We start from the raw sequence: 21,433 nt of genomic DNA, 5'->3' as shown, positions 1-21,433 counted from the left end.
GCGTTTTTCGGCCGCGGCCAATGAGTGCCACGGGCAATAAAATGCAGCGAAAAATTCTTTCTCTATCTCCCATTGATGTCAATGGTAGGTCAGAGACGTAAACGCCCGAAGATAGGGCATGTCGCTTCTTTTTCCCTCAAGCGGTTTTTAGTACTCGCGGGGAAAAAACGCCTCCACCTCCAATTGAAATCAATGGGAGGCGTTTTTGTCCGTTTTTTGGCTCGGTTACCAACGCAGTTTCCGCATCAAAAAACGTGCTAAAAAAACCCTTTGTGAACTTCCCCTAAGGGTATGTTCACACGGCTTCGCAAAATACGTCTGAAAATACGGAGCTGTTTTCAAGCGAAAACAGCTCCTGATTTTCAGACGTTTTTGTAGCAACTCGCGTTTTTCGCGGCGTATTTTACAGACGTTTTTGGCGCTGTTTTTCAATGGAGTCAATGGGAAACTGCTCCAAAAACGTCCCAAGAAATGACCTGCACTTCTTTTTTATGCGGCGTCTTTTTACACGCCGTATTTTGAAAACGACTAGTAAAATTACTCCTCGTGGGAACAGAACACCGTAAATCGAATTGCAAGCAGTGGGCAGATGTTTGGAGGCGTAATGGTGCCGTTTTTTTAGGCGTAATTCGAGGCGTAAACGGCCCGAATTATGTCTGAAAACACATTGTGTGAACATACCCTAAGAGTACAGATTGTTTACAGAAGAAACCAATAGGCTGGCTACATATAGATCATGATATTTTACAAATAAAATTCTATAGTACCCAGAAAACAATGGAAAATGATAACGTGCCATTCAGATTCCCATGCAGACCCGTTTTCTTTCTTTTTTATTTAAATTTTTTATTATGTGCCTCTTTTATGTGAGGTTGTGGTAGTATTCTTTGGACATCAGCCTTACTTTATTCTATACCAAATCCTGCATCGAAAACTCAATGTGCATTTCCGGCCTTACAGATCCTGAGTGTATGTTCACACTGCCGAAAAATCGGAAGCAGAACGCCTCCAAACATCTGCCCATTGATTTCATTGGGAAAAACGGATTTCTGTTCTGACGGGCCGTTTTTTTACGCGGCTGTTTTGAAAAACGGCCGCGTAAAAAAACTGCAGCGAAAAAGAAGTGCAGGTCAATTCTTGGGACATTTTTGGAGCAGTTTTTCATAGACTATTGAAAACAGCTCCAAAAACGTCCGTAAAAAAACACAGCGAAAAACGCGAGTTGCTCAAAAAACTTCTGAAAATCAGGAGCGGTTTTCCCTTGAAAACAGCTCCGTATTTTCAGACGTTTTTGAGTTTGCGTGTGAGCATACCCTTACAATGAAGGGGGTCTGTCACAGTTTTTCTGCGCTTCCATCCACTCACTGTCCTGGGAACTGCAATATGACTCCTTTCACTTGAATGGAGCTGTGTCACCATTTCCTGCACAGTGGATAGATGGAAGCACTAGTGTGCCACGAAAAACGGAAGGAGCTCCTTCATTCTCAGGCTTACAGGGTGGGGTGACCCCCACAATCATTATATAATAGAAATACCCCTTAAAAGGAGCTGCGGCAGCAATTGGTCAGACATTTCCCCTGCAGCAGTAGCATTACACTAATATTCTGTTAGGGCGGGTTCACACATGGCGGAATTCCACTTAAATTCCGCTGCGGACACTCCGCAGCGTTAATCCGCAGCGGAGCCGTTTCTCCATTGACTTTCACTTTAATTTAGCAGTGTTCGTTTACACGATGCGTACAATTCCGCTGCGGAGCATAGGCTGCGGAGCGGAATTTGGTGTCCGCAGCATGCTCTGTCTGTTGCGGAGCAGTGGCGGACTCATGGCGGAATTTCTCCATTGACTTCAATGGAGATTCTAAGTTCCGCAATGAAGTCCGCAGCTGTCATGCACATGTCATGTGTGCTGCGGATGCGTCTTGCTTTTTTAACTTGACATTTCTTCATTCTGGCTGGACCTAGGTATTTCTAGGTCTACAGCCAGACTGAGGAAGTCAATGGGGCTCCCGTAATGACGGGAGCGTTGCTAGGAGACGTCTGTAAATAGTCACTGTCCAGGGTGCTGAAAGAGTTAAGCGATCGGCAGTAACTGTTTCTGCACCCGGGACAGTGACTACCGATCCCAATATACATGTATCTGTAAAAAAACATATAAGTTCATACTTACCGAGAACTCCCTTCGTCTGTCTCCAGTCCGGCCTCCCAGGATGACGTTTCAGTGTAAGTGACGGCTGCAGCCAATCACAGGCCAAGCACAGGCTGCAGCGGTCACATGGACTGGCGCGTCATCCAGGGAGGTCGGGCTGGATGCCGAAAGAGGGACGCGTCACCAAGACAACGGCCGGTAAGTATGAAAATCGTTTACTTTCACTAGGGAAAGTGCTGTCCCTTCTCTCTATCCTGCACTGATAGGGAGAAGGGAAGCACTTTTCCCGCAGTCTGCAGCAGCTAGTCCGCATCAATGTACTGCACATTTTGTGCAGATCCGCTGCAGAATCTGCAACGCAGATTCTGTGCGGCATCGATGCGGACAGTTGCGGAGGAATTCCGCCATGTGTGGTCATGCCCATACATTGGACCAAAGTCTTCTTACTCATAGAGGGGGGACTCGGGCGGGAGAACCCCCTTTTTTATGACATCCATATGCTTTAATAGGACATGTAAATGGGGTTGCATTCCTGTCGATAGTTGCAACTAACATTCTGTACATTTGCCATGGAAGCCACATTATTGGGTCCAAAACGACAGCAATTTATAACAAACCATGGCTGGCACAATTACATATCCCATGGCACTAGAACCTTGTTGATGTCATACTTATTTCGTTTTGTCCCGAAGTACAAAACATGGCATAATGTGAACAGCAACATATAAATCCTGTGATACATTTACAGACCGTAGAACACATTGATGTAGATATGGCCTCCTGTCAATGGTTTACACGGTTTATAACCATATCCAGTTAGTCATTTACCGCTAATTGTGCCCGGCATTGTTTGTAATAAATTGCTTTAGTTTTACACCCAATGATCTGGCATCCATGGCAAATGTCAGTTGTATATCCAAGGGTAACATTCCTTACCAAGACTGGCACTCAAAACAGAGACCTCACAAAAGATGAGACTCTATTAGTCCTCACAAATTATCCCCAAAAACTCTTGTATAAACTTTACTACTGTACTACTAACCACACTCCGTTATGGGAAAGAGACCTTGGCAAATCTTTTTTGGACGAGACAGCAAAAGCTATTTGGAAATCTTTCCATGGTCCGACTCATTGTGTAATAGTCAACGAGAATTCATACAATGTCATGACTAGATGGTACACTACACCAGTTGAAACCCACAGATGGTTTCCTAATATACAGTGCTGGAGATGCAATGAAGACAGTGGGCACACCTATATATGTATAGTGCCCAATCCTCCAACCTTTCTAGAAATTCACATTGGAAAACATTTCGTCAATTTACCCAATAGTACACCAAATAAATCAACAGATTCATGCAACATCTACTGGCTGGAACAAAACGACTGATATCACCCAATACAAATCCACGTCTAGTCTACCTTTATCCCAATGGATGAGCAAAGTTGATCAATTATACAGAATTGAAGAAACAGCAGGTCAAGCGCACCACAATTATCCTTTGTTTCTGCGTACCTGGAAACAGTGGCAAGATTTCCGCACATTTCCTAAATATTACTCTATGGCCCCATGCACACGACCATAAAATCGCCCGTAATTACGGGCTCATTCATTTCTATGGCCAACGGACACCTTCCCGTATGTCTGCAGGAAGGTGCCCGTGCCGTAGAAACCTGCCGAAAAAAATAGGACATGTCCTATTTTTTTATTTTACGGATCGTGCTCCTATACTTTATAACGGTAGCACGGCGCGTAAAAACGGCCAGCTGTCCGCCCGTAATTACGGGTCGTAATTACGGGTCGTAATTACGGTCACGATCGTGTGCATGAAGCCTTAAAGACTACCTGAACTTTCACAAATTGTTTTATATGTCATAAAGACATATCCAAAGTTTTGATCAGTGGGGGTCTGGGTGCTGAAACCCCCCATTCTCGCTGAAACAAAATTGCAGAAGCGGTCAGCTGAGCGCCCTCCACCTTCAGATGTGGTTAGTGCTCCTTTTGAGGCTGAAGATAGCTCACGTAGAACATCTATGAGGCATCTTCAGAAATCTGAACGTTCTAGATTTTTGCGAATGTCGTGTTGCAGTCACGGCAAACCTGCCACATTCACTTTCATTACTGCAATGCAGGCAAAGCGACACAGCAACCTTTAGTCGTGCGACCGGTGTCGCTGCCAAAATCGCCGTGTAGCCTTGGCCTTATAGGAAAAGTTTGGACTCTTCGATGACGTCTTCTGTGATGAAAGTCTATAGCTCTACCCTTTCTCCTCGAACCGGCCCAAACCTCCATGATAACTTCTTCCAGCCATGATTTGTTAGTGCCCCGGTCAAAATGCATTTTTTTTTTTAATGAATCACAGCATTTTGACCGCGACGTGAAAACCCAGCCTTATGGTGCAGACACATTTTGTTGCAGAAAATTTCTGCGACTAAAAATCAGTTCCATTCATCTAAACTTGCAGAACTCCATGCATCTATTGCAGAAACAACCCTATTCAGATGAATGGAACTGATTTTCTGTTGCAGAAATTTCTGCTTGTCCACCTTAAGGCTTTGTTCACACAGTGCAGATTTGCTGTCGATTTTTCATGCATTTTTTTAAGGCGAAAGCAGAATTGGATTGGGGAGAGCAGACCTATAAGAGTATATTCACACGCACTGTTTTCAGACGTAATTCGGGCGTTTTACACCTCGAATTACGCCTGAAGAAATGGCTCCATTACGCCGACAAACATCTGCCCATTGCTTTCAATGGGTTTTACGGTGTTCTGTTCCCACGAGCCTTAATTTTTTTACGCGTCGCTGTCAAAATACGGCGCGTAAAAAACGCCCGCGAGAAAGAAGTGCATGTCACTTCTTGGGACGTTTTTGGAGCCATTTTTCATTGACTCCATTGAAAAACCGCTCCAATAACGGCCGTAAAATACGCAGCGAAAAACGCGAGTTGCTTCAAAAACGTCTGAAAATCAGGAGCTGTTTTCGCATGAAAACAGCTCCGTATTTTCAGAAGTTTTTGGTCACTGCGTGTGAACTTACCCTTATCCATGAGCTGTGTCTGGTATTGCAGATCACCCCTATTCAAATGAATGGAGCAGGACTGCAATACCAGAAACAGCCCATGGAAAAAATCTGTCCAATAAAAAAAAGCAAACCTGACAGATCAATTATAAGGTAATGGGATCCATTAAGATCCATCAGAATACGCATTAAAGTCGATTTTTTTTTTTTTTTATATTCATCATGGATCCTTTAAAAACAGAACCCTTTGCTGCAAGTTTTATGCTTATGGAAGGAAGCAGACAGAAAATGCTCCTAGATAAGCTTGAGATTGCTTTCAGGTATCTCCTGGCAATTGGTTATGCTTCACAATTTCTAGTAATAAAGATAGAAAACTGCAATCTTTTTGTTATAGGGAATGGCAGTGAATAAGTGTATATAACCTTCCTATACAATTTACAAGAAATTAGTAGATGTTTCGCTAACGCTATCATTGCTTTGCTTAACAATTATGAGGAAGTACAAGTTTGACATAAAGTTCATACATTATTTATTATTCCTAATTACAGTACTCACATTATGTAATTTGGTATACAGGTAAGGCTAAGTTGACCGTTGAACTTATGGTTTCTTATACAGTCGGCCACCGTAAAAAAAATATATTTTATATATGGATAGTGACGTCAGGGCCTTCTCCAGGAGCGGAATCCCCGGCCAGAGCGTCAGCAATGCTATAGCCTGGGATTACGCTCCAGGAGGAGCCCCTGATGTCACTGTCCATATATGGATAGTGACATCAGGGGCTTCTCCAGGAGTGGAATTCGCTCCTGGATTAGCCATGACGGCAGCGTAAAAGCACCTGGCGGCCGAGTGAGCCCCTCCCCCAAGGGTACCGACGCAGGCCCTGATCACAAGCACGAAAGTGTGACATAACTGTGCCATAGTAGTAATTCTCTATGGAAGAATAGCTCAGTAATATGGCATGCATAAACTAGGAGTAATATCCTCTGCATGCTTTTGTATGAAATCAAAGTCATAGAGGCATACAGTACGAGCCCATAGATTTACAATGTGTGCCGTATTATAGATCCATACAACATAGGTTCATAATACGAATGGGTGCAAGATCCTTGCATCCAATTAAGATCTACTCCAAACGTCAGCAATCTAATGCCATAAAAGTTTTTTTTAGTGTATTATCTCGATTCCTAATTTATTAACTCATATCATGTGTTGTTTTTATTTCAAAGGAGTGAAGAAAGGAGACATGGTGGCCATCTATTTGCCAATGATCCCAGAGCTAGTGTATACCATGTTGGCATGTGCAAGGATTGGTGCAGTTCACTCTATAGTGGTAGGTATCTCTTTTAGGGGGGATTCACACGAGCGTGTATTGGGTCCGTGCGGGTCGCGTGGTTTTCACGCGCCATGCACAGACCAATACAAGTCTATGGGGCAGTACAGACAGTCCGTGCTTTTTGCGCAGCGTTTGTCAGCTGTGCAAAAAGCGCGACATGCTCAATATCTCAGCGTATTTCGCGCATCACGCACCCATTGAAGTCAATGGGTGCGTGAAAACCACGCAGGTCGCACGGAAGCACTTCCGTGCGAACCCACTGAAACAGCGCACCAGCTGTCAAAAGGATGAATGTAAACAGAAAAGCACCACGTGCTTTTCTGTTTCCAAACATCCAAACAGAGTGTCTTTGAGATTAGCGAACCCGGACAACCGAACCGAACTTCACCGGGTTCGGCCGAACTCGTTTTGGCCGAACCCGGCAAAAAAAATTCCGGTACGCGACGTCAGGAGATAGTCACTGTCCAGGGTGCTGAAAGAGTTAAACTGTTTCAGCACCCTGGACAGTGACTTCCGATCCCAATATACATGAACGTGTAAAAAAAAAAAGAAGTTCTGACTTACCGCTAACTCCCGGCTTCTTCCTCCAGTCTGACCTCCCGGGATGACAATTCAGTCCAAGTGACAGCTCCAGGCAATCACAGGCCAAGCACAGGCTGTAGCGGTCACATGGACTGCGGCGTCATCCAGGGAGGTGGGGCCCGATGTCAAGAGAGGCGCGTCACCAAGGACGCGTCACCAAGGCAACGGCCGGGAGGGAAGTTCTCGGTAAGTACGAACTTTTTCTTTTTTTTTTAACAGGTTTCTCGATATTGTGATCGGCAGTCACTGTCGAGGGTGCTGAAAGAGTTACTGCCGATCAGTTAACTCTTTCAGCACCCTGGACAGTGACTGACGTCGACTAGACTCATCTCTATGATGGCGGCTGCGCGAAAATCACGCAGCCGCGCATCATACACGGATGACACACGCAGCTGTCAAGTGGTTTTTGCGCGCGCAAAACGCCTCGTCTTTTGCGCGCGCAAAAACGCAACGTTCGTCTGAATCTGCCCTTAGGATAAGTCCTGAGCAATCCCTAAAAAGTGCTTTTTCTACATGCAAATTGTGAATGAGATTTTTACAAATCTCTTTTACATGTAATATCTGGATGCTCATGTTTTACAAAGATACTGAGGAGAAAAATACAAATTGGCTAAATGCTTAATGCATACCTAACTTGTCAGGTGTCTTTTCAGAATGAGCTGTCATATGTGTGTATATGAGGAATAAAACTCTTTCTGGCCATTATATAGACTTGTTTGTGGCCTTTTTTTTTTTTTAGCAGAGCCCCACAGGCTCTGTCTCTAATTCTCTAATTCTTTGTATTTTCTGAGCTAGTGGGCAAAACCTAATGGATATTATGTCTCCCATACAGCACGCACAGAGAAGAGGAGAATCCTGCTCTCCTATCCCTATATATAGAAGCTGCAGCAGTATAGAGGACATTATACAGCAGTAATAAGCAGTGTAGCCGAGAATATAACATTTACCAAGAGGCTGCTTCATGTCTGTGTGTGTCTTTCTCACTCTGCTACTGTTCCCCCTCCCCTCTCCATAGACTTCTATAGGCAGAGTCTATGTCTCCTCTCTGCTCCCCTCCCCTCTACATAGACTTCTATGGGCAGCATTTGTGTGTCTATTTATGCTCTTTTCCCTCCTCCTGCCCTCTCCATAGACTTCTATGGGCAGCATGTTTGAGTCTTTCTCTTTCACTTACTCTGCTTCCTCCTACCCTCTCCATAGACTTGTTTGGGCAGTGTGTCTTTCTCCCTCCTCCTGCTCGCCCTCCCCTCTCCAAAGACTTCTATGGGCAGCATATCTGTGTGTGTGTGTGTGTGTGTGTGTGTGTGTGTGTCTCTCTTCGCTCCCTCCTCCCCTCTCCATAGACTTATATGGGTAGTGTGTGTCTCTCTTACTCTGCTCCTCCCTATGCTCTCCATAGAATACTATGGGCAGTGTCTTTCTGTCTCTGCTCCCCTCTCCTGCTCCCCCTCCCCTCTACATAGACTTATATGGCCAGCCCGTCTGTCCTTCTCTCCCTGCTCCCTCCTTCTGCTTCCTCGCCACTCTCCATAAACTTCTATGAGCAGCGTGTCTCTTTCTCTTACTCTGCTCCTTCCTCCTGCTCTCCCCTTTCCTCTGCATAGACTTCTATGGGCAGCATCTGTGTCTCTGTTTCGCTCCTGCTTCCCCTCCATATATTGGCTAATAGCAGCTAACAAAGAATACTGTAGACACAAAGTCATGACTCCTCTGTATTTATGGGGGGGAGGAGCACTCCTCTCAGCAGTGATTGATGGCTGCTGTGTACACATTCAGATACAAAGGCAGCGCGCTTTAAGGCTACTTTTACACAGCAGTATTCTGCATCAGTATTTGTAAGACAAAACCATGAGTGGGTCCAAAACACTGAAGAGGTGCAAATCTTTCCTTTATACTTTTTTTCTCCACTCCTGGTTTTGGCTAACAAATGCTTAGGCCGGGCTAAAATCACGCTGCGTGTCCGACCTGGAGCCCGCAGGACATCCCGTCCGAAAAATCGTACCACATTGTGGTGCGATTCTTTAGACGGAAAGGAAGCCGTTCATACTTATCCCCTCCCTCCTTTGATGTCCGCTCCGGCCTCCCTGGATGATGTTGCAGGCCATGTGATGCTTCAGCCTGTGATTGGCTACAGCGGTCACATGGGATGCAACGTCATCCTAGGAGGCCGGACTGCAGGAAGGAGACCGTTCTGGGTAAGTAGGATTTTTTTTTTCTCCGGTGTTATGATTTTTGCGGCATAACCGCTGCGATTACGTAGCAAAATTCGCAACACTTGGCTTTCTCTTGCGGGTTTAGCATCCCTATTGAATTCAATGGGGAAAACCCGCAATGGAAAATCAACAAAAACGCAGCATAAATTGACATGCTGCGGAATTAAATTCCGCACCGCAGGTCAAGTTATTAACGTTTACGCTGCGTTTTTTTTCCGCAGCATGGGCATGAGATTTACTAAATCTCACCCACTTTGCTGCTACTGTAAATGTACAATTCCGATGCAGAAATTCAGCAGCGTTTACGCTCCGTGGCAACCCGGCCTTACTGATGCAAAATGCTGATCAAAATACTAATGTGTGAAAGGGGCCTCAGACATAATCCTCCTAAAAAGTGAGTTTCAGTTTAAGCCTTTTATATGGCACTCTGAGTTATTTTATGGGTTTTTGGAGGAAAGTCAATGCTTTTACTGGCATGGAACATCGACCTACAGGGGAATCTGCTTCATCAGTTGTTATCATGACTTCATGGCGTGTAGCTCTAATCAGCATGTGAAGATCTGGTAAAGCTTCTCCACTAGAACAACGAGATAAAGCAGTTTGGAATAAAAAGTATAACATCAGATTTTGCTTTTCTAGTTTTTATTCTCACGTATTGCCAGAATCGACCATTATCACCTATCTACAGGATAGGTGATCATTGTATGATCGCTGGGACCCCCACCGATCATAATAATGGGGTGTCCCGATTAAACCGTGTTAACATGGTTCATTTAAATAGTAATATTTTCTTATTTCCGGCTTCAAAATGCATTTAGAAATGTAACAATGACAAGTAAGTGTTTGATTTATATTGTTTTAGTTTGCAGGATTTTCTTCAGATTCACTCTGTGAAAGAATCTTGGACTCCCAGTGTGCGGTCCTGATTACTGCAGGTATGAAACACCTCAGAGAACTGCAGATTGCCGTCTAAGGCCTTTTTCGCATAGTGCAGATTTGCTGCAGATTTTGCATACATATTTTTAAGCCAAAACCATAATTTGGATCCAGGAGAGCAGACCTATAAGGCCTTCCTTTATATATTTCTTTTGTTTAGCTTCCGTTCCTGGTTTTGGCCTAAAAATACATGCAAAATCTGCAGCAAATCTGTACTGTGTGTACAAGGCCTAAGTGTATGAACAAATCCCAATAATATGCTGCTCTACATTTGCCGGATGGAAATCGGAGCATGCTGCGGATTTTCAAATCCTGTCTTATTTTCGAATCCACTCTTATTATGTATTGGATGTTTACGGCGCATTTCAACCTTTGCAATGTAGAAGGGAAGAAATATACTGCAAAATCCACACGTAACACGTGCAAAAATGCTGCAGAAACACTGCAGAAAATCTGCAGCGTTTTTTTGCCACAATTCGATTGAGGCAAAACTGTGGCAAGTTTTTATAAAAATGTTGCGGATTTGCTGCTTCCACTAAAATTGTGACGAAAAGCCGCAACAAACACGACTCAAGTAAATTCACCCTAATGGATTTTTGATTCGTAATATTTCTGGGGTTTTTTATATTTGAAAAATTGTTGCCAATACAGTTAAATGGTTTTATTCACATTTTAATATGCAGCATGTTCCAAAGGATCCATATTGGTACTGTTTTTAGCCTGTAGAAGTCAATGGGTAGAATTTAAAAACTCATGTTCCAAATTTGCATAGTTTTACATGTGTGTATTTATTTCGTTTCTTTACATCAAATTTCAGCAACATTACAATAACAGCTTAAAAACAGTTAAAGGCTATGTAAATCTTCGAAAGTGATTTTTTTTAAAATAAAAATATCAGTCAGTGTGTTTGGTGTGACTTTCAAATTATTAGTTTATATTAAAAGTTTGTTTTTTTTGGGATACAGCTGCTTTGTATACTGTATACAGAGCAGCTGTATTGTTCGCTAAATCCTGTTCCCAACAGGTCCGCGGGACTGACAGGTTTAGTGTCAGCGGCTCCTGCGTGTCTCTGACATGCAGGATCCACCTGTTATCCATCACATCTAATTTCATAACTTATATGTGATCAATTACAGGTGAATCCTGCATGTCAGGATGCACGTGTAAAGGAGCCCTTAGGCTATGTTCACATGATGCAGAATTGTTGCTGAAATTTCTGCAACGTAAAAACATTTTATACCTTTGAATGAGGTTGTTTCTATCGCATGCACACGACCATAGCCATGTGCACGGCCCCTGATTGCGGCACGGACGGCTACGGAGTATCATCCGCGGGCAGCCCGCATTTCACGGACCGTGCACACATTGATTTAAATGAGCCGCAAACCCGGACTGTGTAATGACTTGTCCTTTATTTTTGCGGTTCGGCCATTGCACGGACCATGGAAACCACAGTCGTGTGCATGAGCCCATAAAAATGAATGGGTCCGCAATTCACCAGCAGATTTGCGGGTGAATTGCGGACGCAAAAACACGTTCGTGTGCATGAGGCCTAAGATGAATGGGACAAATCTGCCATATGTACATACAATTTGTGATATTTTCGGTCTGTGTTGTGGTCATCAGTCATGAATAAATGTCTATTTTTTAGATGGTGTATTCAGAGGAGAAAAACTCATCAACTTGAAACATATTACAGATGAGGCTATGCAAAAATGCAAGGAAAAGTATGACTTTTAAATCCTTTTTTTTTTTTGTTTCAATTTATTTACTTATTTGGATAAATAGCGGATATATTTTGACATATGAGGACCAGAACATTTCAATAATTTTACAACAAGGACTTTTCATAAACATAAACTTGACAGACACATTATAAGGCTTAGTTCACATCTGGGGTCCCGTTCTGAAGTTCCGTCGGAGGTTTCTGTCAGAACGGGACCCTGAACAGACACAAACTGACAGGAACGGAAACCATTTCCATCACCATTGATTTCAATGGTGACGGATCCGGTGCCCGTGGTTTTCGTTTGTGTCTGTTGTGCACCGGACGCGTCGTTTTGCCGGAAGCAATAGCGTAGTCGACTACACTATTGCAGAGACAAACGGAAACCACCGGATCCGTCACCATTGAAATCAATAGCATAACCTTGGCATGCTGGTAGTCATGATGTGTTTACGTGCTGGAATACGAGGTGCGTTCCAAAAATAATGAGAATGTTTTTTTACGCCCCCCACGAGGGCTGCGTGAGGAAAGTAATGGCGGTTGTTGCGGGGGTATTTCAAGTATAAGGCTGGACCATCCTCAGTTGCGCTTGAACCTTTCGAAGCGTCGGTACATTACAAATGTCCACCCTTGTTTTTCCCTCTCATCATGGACAAAAATGCAGAGGAGCATCGAGCAGCGTTTCGCAATCAAATTTTGTGTGAAAGTTGGAAAACCAGCTTCAGAAACCTTAGAGATGCTGAAGAGAGGGTATGGGGAAGCGGCTTTATTATCAGCCCAAGTTTTCAGATAGCACAAAGCCTTCAAGAATGGAAGGGAAGCCGTTGAGGGTAATAAATACTGCTCAGGGCGAACTTCAATGTCAAGAACCGACAAAAATGTGGCCGTTATCAAGGTTGTTTTGGATCAGCACCGACATTTAAGTCAGAAACGTGCAATCAGCCGCAATGAGGGTTATGAACAACCTCTCACATGAAGCCTTCCAGCACTGCTATAAAGAATGGTGGAATACTGCCGCTGGAATCATTGTTTTCAGTCCCAGGGACCTACTGTGAAGGTGATCAAGCCTGAGGGTATGTTCACACGCAGTGTTTTCAGACGTAATTCGGGCGTTTTACGCCTCGAATTACGCCTGAAAAAACGCCTCTAATACGCCTAGAAACATCTGCCCACTGCTTTCAATGGGAATTATGATGTTCTGTTCCCACGAGCCTTAATTTTAGGCGTCGCTGTCAAAATGAAGGCTCGTCAAAAGAAGTGCAGGACACTTCATGGGACGTTTTTGGAGGCGTTTTTCATTGACTCCATTGAAAAACAGCTCCAAAAACGGCCGTAAAATACTCTGCGAAAAACGCGAGTTGCTACAAAAACGTCTGAAAATCAGGAGCTGTTTTGGCCTGAAAACAGCTCCGTATTTTCAGACGTTTTTGGTCACTACGTGTGAACATACCCTTATTGTATTGGATTTTTTTGGAACTCATTCTCATTACTTTTGGGACACACCTCGTGTATATATATATATATATATATATATATATATATATATATATATATATATATATATATATATATACTGGATGTTAACATTGTATTTTTTTCCTGTTACATAGAGCACACACTGTGAAGAATTGCATAGTGGTAAGACACCTCAGTGGAAGGCTAAACAACCAAAATAAATCAAAACTTCAGGTAATTCACTTAATAATATTCATTTTAGAATACATTTCTTTTTTTTGCCAGAGACCTATAACAGAGACTTTCTCAGCCTTTCTTCTCTTCCTCATTGTGTATGGCAGTCCGCTCCTTCTCTATTCCGATTCATTTTTGTCTTTATGATCCCATCTCCTCCTTAGGGCTGGAATCACACATGCAGTTTTCATGGCAGTTTTTTTTATGCCAAAGCCAGGGATAGATCCAAAAAGAAGGAAATGTGTAAGGCCTGGATCACACACACAGTTTTGATACAGTTTTTGGCTCAGTTTTTTTTAACCAAACACAGGAATGGCTACAAAAGGAAGGAACTGCATCAGTCTTTTCTACCTTTCCTTCATTTTGGATCCACTTCTAGCTTTGGCTCAAAAAATGAAGCCAAAAACTGCATCAAAAACTGTGTGTGTGATCCAGGCCTTACACATCTCCTCATTTGTGTGTCCACTCCTGTGTTTGATTAAAAAAAAACTGCCTAAAAAAACTGCATGTGTGATTCCAGCCATGTCGAATAGCCGCTGATGTCTGTGTCTTTTGAGTCGTCAATGCTTGCTGAGACCCCTCTGACAATGAATAACTATATATAGCTGATCGATATATGGGCTTGTTTACCGCCTATCTATTATGTAGCCACTCCATTCCAAGGAGAGAATAAGGGTATGTTCACACGAGGGCGTCCGTTACGGCTGAAATTACGGGGATGTTTCAGCCTGAAAACATCCCCGTAATTTCAGCCGTACCGGCATGTGCAGGCGCTTGAACGCCGCGTCAATTACGGCCGTAATTAGCGCTGCTATTCATTGGAGTCAATGAATAACGGCTCCAATTACGGCCAAAGAAGTGACAGGTCACTTCTTCGACGCGGGCGTCTATTTACGCGCCGTCATTTGACAGCGGCGCGTAAATATACGCCTCGTGTGAACAGACAAACGTCTGCCCATTGCTTTCAATGGGCAGATGTTTGTCAGCGCTATTGAGGCACTATTTTCAGACGTAATTCGGGGCAAAAACGCCCGAATTACGTCCGTAAATAGGCCGTGTGAACATACCATAATAATCGTGTAGAATTTCTATTTTTGACATCCGCGCGCAGTCAGTTATGTTTTGCAGCTGTCGGTAGCGCTGGTCACTGATAATGTTTTGGCCGTGTGTGTAGACTGCCTGGAATCCAGATACTGACAGGTGGCTGGACGAGCTGATGGCGGAGGCCGATGAGGAGTGTGAACCCGAGTGGCTGGATTCAGAAGATCCTCTTTTCATCCTTTATACAAGTGGCTCCACTGGAAAGCCAAAGGTAATTATATGATCCCATGGCTGTAATATAACCATTGAAAATACTGCAAAGGTATATTCAGACGCGTGGTCACATTGCGCTAATTACCGCAACTACCGCAGTAAACGCCGCATTATTTGCAAAACCGTGTTATTAAACTGATTTGACCACACAGTCTGGATATACTCTTATTATTGCAATCTTTTGCTACATTAGCATAGACTGGATAATAAAACATATTATAAATTCTCAGAGAAATGGTACGGCATTAAAAGGGGTTTTCTAGTTTCAGCAAATTAATGTTATTTTTTGTGTAATCAAACTGGTAGTAAATAATAAATGTTCCTACTGAATAACAACAAGCAGAGATCTTGAAAACCGTGAGAAATGAATATAGAAAATATATTGGAAAATTGTATCACTTTTGACTACACAAAAAATAAAATTAAATTACTTAACTTACTAACATCGACTGCATTTTGTATTGACTGCACTTGCAAATTAGTCCTATGTGTATGTGTGTATACCTACTACTTGTTCTGTCCATGAATGATCAAGAGCAGTCAGCTAACATTTTTCCCCACAACAAGCAGCCACGGCGTCCCCCCCCCTACAACAAGCAGCCACGGCGTTTCCCCCCCCCCCACAACAAGAAGCCACGGCGTTCCCCCCCCCCACAACAAGCAGCCACAGCGTTTCCCCCCCACAACAAGCAGCCACGGCGTTCCCCCCCCACAACAAGCAGCCACGGCGTACCCCGTCCCCCCACAACAAGCAGCCACTGCGTTTCCCCCCACAACAAACAGCCACAGCGTTTCCCCCCACAACAAACAGCCACAGTGTTCCCCCCCACAACAAGCAGCCACAGCGTTCCCCCCCACAACAAGCAGCCACAGCGTTCCCCCACAACAAGCAGCCACAGCATTCCCCCACAACAAGCAGCCGCAGTGTTCCCCTATAACTGGCAGTCAAAATGCCCTCAGAGCAAGCAAAAAAGTGCCAACCGCAATAACCTTCCCCTTGTTTTCTTGTGCCCCTGCATCTTTGTAATTGACCATAGAATGTTAGTTGGCGAGCTGCCAATCACCAGCTGTTCACATACAACTACCCCTCCCGTGTCCTAGAGAACAATTCAGACCCACCGATTTGGCAGTAATGCAATAACCAGTCTACCTCAAAATGCCAAATGAAGTCCACCACCTGTTAAAGGGCCTGTATGGTGGCTTTATCTCAACACCTCCTTCAGGACTTTGGGCCATATCAGTTTAGTAGGGCTGCTGATCTTTTATTCTAAATCCACCATCTTCTATGTTTCCTTATTAATAAGTGCCAATTGTCGTTAAAACCTAATCTGAGAGCCAAGTACCAGGAAACTCAGGCAACAAGTCTTGTAAGAAAATGTCACGTCAGCCTTGTCCACGTATGTGGTGTCATCTATAAATACATTCTTTGTTTTATGACATAAAAGCAGCGCCACTCCCTGACAAAACATTCCACCTAGTGCAGTATGACACTTGTATTTTCCAATACAATATCCTGGAAGGCGCACTGTTTGTACTGTCAATTGTATTTGCAACCACAGAACAACATTCTCTGCGGATGTTATTAAAGGCATAACCTGCTGTTTCTTCCGAAAACTGAACAATGGCAATTTATAATTGCAGGGATATCGTCCTCCAATATTTCTAAACAAAATACATATTTTACATCTTGTTTTCTCGGTGTCGTCTGTTGTAAAGAAATTGCTCCACCAGATTTAATGAAGGCGACGTGTACATTCTTCACCTTATTCGACTCTTTAAGCCTAAGGGTATGTGCACACGCTAGCTGGCTTTTACGGCTGAAATGACAGACTGTTTTCAGGAGAAAACAGCTGCTCCTCCTCGTATTTTGCGAGGCTTCTCTGACAGCCGTAAATTTTGAGCTGTGCTTGTTCAATGAAGAACAGCTCAAATTACGTCTGAAAGAAGTGTCCTGCACTTCTTTTGACGAGGCTGTATTTTTACACGTCGTCGTTTGACAGCTGTCAAACAACGACGCGTAAATGACAGGTTGTCTGCACAGTACGTCGGCAAACCCATTCAAATGAATGGGCAGATGTTTGCCGACGTATTGTAGCCCTATTTTCAGACGTAAAACGAGGCATAATACGCCTCGTTTACGTCTGAAAATAGGTCGTGTGAACCCAGCCTAAGGAGGAAATGGAAGATGCAAATTTTCCGCAGCAAATTACGCGACGTGTGCATGTAGCCTTAGCGTCGGACTTCCGTTCATCGGTTCTATTTGACCTCCTCGGAGGAGGAACCGATGAGCGGAAAACCAAGCAGAAACCATAGCTTCCGTTTGCATTACCATGGAGTTCAATGATAATGCTTCCGTTACAGTTGGTTTCCGTTTGTCTCTGTTCCGTAAAATCGAATACGCTGTTGTTTCCGCTAAAAAAACCTGAAACTTTACAGAACGGAAACAAATGGAAACCAACTGCAACAGAAGCATTACCATTGAAATCAATGGTAATGCAAACGGAAGCGATGGTTTCTGCTTGGCTTTCCGTTCATCGGTTCCTCCGTCGGAAAGGTCGAACGGAACCAATGTACGGAAGCCCGACGCTGATGTGAACAGGCCCTAATTTAAAAAAAAAAGGATTTGATTTGTCTTCATGTGGTATTCGTTCGCTTCAGAGTTCTCTCCCTCCCCTCATAAGTAACAGATGCTGTGTGATAATGACACATAAGTCTCCTAAAGCTGCGTTATTCGTTTCATTCCTCCCTGCGTCCTCTCTTCTATTGCTCTGCCTGTGTAAGTGTCAGTCTGTACTCCCAGTGCATCGGCGGTTACAGAGATTTTCTTACTTTGTTTCACACTTTTGAATAGTAACTTTATCATAACTAATAAAATAAATTTTTTAATTGTAACTTTTTGAAGTTGCAACATTTAGTAAACCTTTTTTTTCATTATGCATATTCTTTTTTTCTAATTACGATGGTTTCGTTTGCTGCAGGGCGTTTTGCACACAGTTGCAGGATATCTACTCTACACTGCTCTAACCTTCAAGTACGTGTTTGACTACCATGAAGATGACGTTTACTGGAGCACAGCGGACATTGGTTGGATCACGGGTCATTCTTACATTACTTATGGTCCATTAGCTAATGGGGCCACAAGTGTGATGGTAAACTTTCTAAACTTTATAACAACCTAGAGGATGAAGGATCTAGAAGAAAGTTTTATATACTTTTATAGCACTGTCCAGTTATCCAGAATATTTAAAAGTATAATAACTATCAGGCCCAGTGAAAACTATATTGAATAAATTTTAGTATATAAAGTATTCTGAATCTAATTTGGCACCTTGACAGTTCAGCTCTCTCAGTAGCCTGCCGATCCTTTTCTGGCACAAAACTGCCTACTAAGCTGAATTTTACACAATGGGAAGCAGAGGACTGAAAAGATATCGGATTGTTAGTAGCATATTTCATGTCAGCATTATTTTATTTTGGGCTACTGACGCGTTTTCATTGTCAAATTCTTTTTTTGTATCTGAAATAAAATTTGAAATGCTCTTCCTGTGCTGTTTAGTTTGAAGGCATTCCTACTTATCCACATGTCGGAAGATTTTGGGAAATCATTGAGAAATATAAGGTGAATCAGTTTTACACTGCACCCACTGCCATACGCTTACTGATGAAATATGGAAATGATGTCATTCAAAAGTGAGTTTTTTACGTGTGGAAAACTATTATTTTATGATTGAACTCCATGTAAATCTTCCGACTACTTGTTGAAAACTTCAAGTCTTGTCTGCAATTCAATAAAATGAATATCTTGTATGTTCAAGATATATTGCGAAAATATTTGACCAGTTTTATTATTATTTCTTTGTTATATTTACTTCTCTACTCATTTAGTTTAGGTTTCCATTACCTTTTTTATTGTTTATATCATTATCCCTAATATTTCTTCTTTTCCCCAGGTATGATCTGAATTCTTTGAAAATTCTTGGTACTGTAGGAGAGCCAATAAATTCAGAAGCGTGGTTTTGGTACTATAACGTTATCGGTAACCAGAGATGTCCCATTGTTGACACTTTTTGGCAGACAGAAACAGTAAGTGTTTCTTAAATATAATCTAATGTTTAGGTATAAATGCTAAAGTCATACATAATGCAGAGAAAACATAAATGTGTAGCAGCAGTTCCTTTTCCAACTTTATTTTCACTACACCAATTGTAGGTTTAATAAATCCCCCACATACAAAAAAAAAAAGCACATATATCACACATTTATGAGAACTCCAATATCTCAGATCTCCGACCTTTTCGTGTGACTTTTCACCGCTTCAAATGTAGAATTGTCAGATATCAAAATCCGTTCTGTTATGAAGTTTTGTATTCTGGATATGTTCGTGTGGAAGCTACTCGAGCTCCCTGTATAATGTGTATCACAGTTGACGACTCGACTGTTGATGTTGAATATAGTGTGGTTGTATGAATGATGTGGAACACGGTAAACAATAGTAGAATTTTAATTTCTACAGGCCTAACGATTATCGTTCGCATTCCTAAAGGTTTTACAATGTTTTGTTTTTTTATATTATAATTTTTTATTATTGTTGAATTATATTCCATACTACATAACCATAAAAAACAAATACAATTTCCGATTTAACATTATATTAAAAAAGGTTTTACAATGATAAAAGCTGATTAGTGGCAACCAACTTCTATTGCAGCCAACCATACACACTTTTATGGGGCAATGTAGTATTATATGGTGCCCATTCAAACCCACCTGATTTGGAGGTGCATTTTCTTAGTGGCTCTTCTCTCTAGCTGCTAGAGCCCTGAGTGGGGGGCCCCAACAACATACGGATTGCAAAAAGTAGGAATATCCATCTTAGGGGGGGATCTTTCTATCTGTGGCTAGCCTAATTATTGCCTTTGGAAACTTGAGATATGTCAGGCTATCATTAAATCATTGTATATAATAGCTATAAAAATAAATTAAAAAAAAACAAAATACATTTTTAATCTTTATAATAAGAAAGCAAAAAGTAAAATCAACAATGTCATATGTTCAAAACGAATACAGTCTTCAGGAGCTGGACAAGGCGATGCAGTGCATAGGCAGATGAAGTAAATTGCCTCCCCCTGATGCCCAATTTGCAAGGTTTACAAAAAGATATGTACATAATAATAGAGTCATACAATGGGCACGAAATACCACCTTATGGTACTGAAATAATACCATACACTGTAAAAATATTGCCGCCATACACTACTCACATAACACTGACTTACTGTAGCCCCGTAATAACGCTATACAAAGATTAAATAAGTGGCACTACACTCAAATAATACCATTGAGATGGCAACTAGGGAAACGCCAGAGCTGTCGGTTACCATGTGCTGCTGTAACTTTGACTCGCCACTCTCTCTAATTCAGATCTTACATCTGACGCTGGAAGGCTAGTATTATGCAGCTACAGTTTTAACAGCTCCTGAACCCCATTGGAACTGCACTTTTCAGGTTAGACCAAACTCCTTCCCTTCACCTCACTCCATAAAATCTTACAAAGAGTCCTGCAACATACAAACCCTTGCCTGTTCCCTACACATTATGAGTGCTCTCATGGTACCACCCCTATCTTCAATATAATTAAATACCTGTGCTAGATTTCATTGGATCCATTGGAATATGTATATAGGTATACAGAAGACATGGTGACCTTTCCACCTCACTTTGCAGGCAATTATGTGACTTTTAAAACGCCCCTCCAGTCCAAAAATTCTTAAACTCTCAAAAAAAAAGACTATACATTGTAAGTGTATAGTGAACCTACCTGCGGCCCCGCTCTTGAATAATCCGGCCTCTGTTTCTGTGTTCCGTTCCCCCCGTTTTCGGTCCTCCAAAATAGTCTCAGACTTCCCTATGGATCAGTACTGGTCCTTCTGCGGTCAGTGGAGGGAGTGGGGGCGTGTCTCAGACTACCAAAGAAGCACTCCACAGGGAAGTCTGAGACTGCGGTAGCCATTTTGGAGAGCAAAAAACAGGGGACCAAAATGCAGAAAAAGGAGGCTGAATCATTCAGGAGCGGAGCAGCAGGTAGATTGACTATTTTTGCAATGTATAGTCAATTTTTATATTTGTACTGGAGGATTGCTTTAACATGACAAACTTGATTTGCAACAAGTTTATTAGGTTGTGCATAAACTGAATGGAGAAAAAAAAAAGACGTGTATTTTCTATTTTCAGGGAGGTCATGTGATAACCCCTTTGCCAGCAGCTACACCTCTGAAACCAGGATCAGCTGTAAGTTATTATTACCATAAAGTATATTCACTGTGATCGTCTGGTAGAGATATCCAACTATAGTGCTCATATCCACTGTTCACACCACCTTTGTCTAACTGCAGCTTAAAGAGGCTCTGTCACCAGATTTTGCAACCCCTATCTGCTATTGCAGCAGATAGGCGCTGCAATGTAGATTACAG

At 42.5% G+C, this 21,433-nt stretch overlaps 1 protein-coding gene across 1 annotated transcript in view; it reads left to right on the top strand.

Moving 5' to 3' along the window:
* LOC142651553 (acetyl-coenzyme A synthetase, cytoplasmic-like) overlaps positions 1-21,433 on the top strand; it is a 52,922-nt gene that overhangs the window by 20,424 nt on the left and 11,065 nt on the right. The window contains exons 4-12 of the mRNA XM_075826416.1: positions 6,397-6,500; positions 10,161-10,233; positions 11,886-11,961; positions 13,571-13,649; positions 14,824-14,961; positions 17,942-18,112; positions 18,520-18,653; positions 18,914-19,046; positions 21,195-21,251. Coding sequence (XP_075682531.1) covers positions 6,397-6,500; positions 10,161-10,233; positions 11,886-11,961; positions 13,571-13,649; positions 14,824-14,961; positions 17,942-18,112; positions 18,520-18,653; positions 18,914-19,046; positions 21,195-21,251 — 965 coding nt within the window. The remainder of the gene's footprint in view (positions 1-6,396; positions 6,501-10,160; positions 10,234-11,885; positions 11,962-13,570; positions 13,650-14,823; positions 14,962-17,941; positions 18,113-18,519; positions 18,654-18,913; positions 19,047-21,194; positions 21,252-21,433) is intronic.

This window comes from Rhinoderma darwinii, chromosome 5 (genome assembly GCF_050947455.1).
Source record: "Rhinoderma darwinii isolate aRhiDar2 chromosome 5, aRhiDar2.hap1, whole genome shotgun sequence".
NCBI lineage: Eukaryota > Metazoa > Chordata > Amphibia > Anura > Rhinodermatidae > Rhinoderma > Rhinoderma darwinii.
The sequence above is the reverse complement of the archived record's forward strand: the minus strand, read 5'-3'. Positions and strand labels throughout refer to the sequence as shown.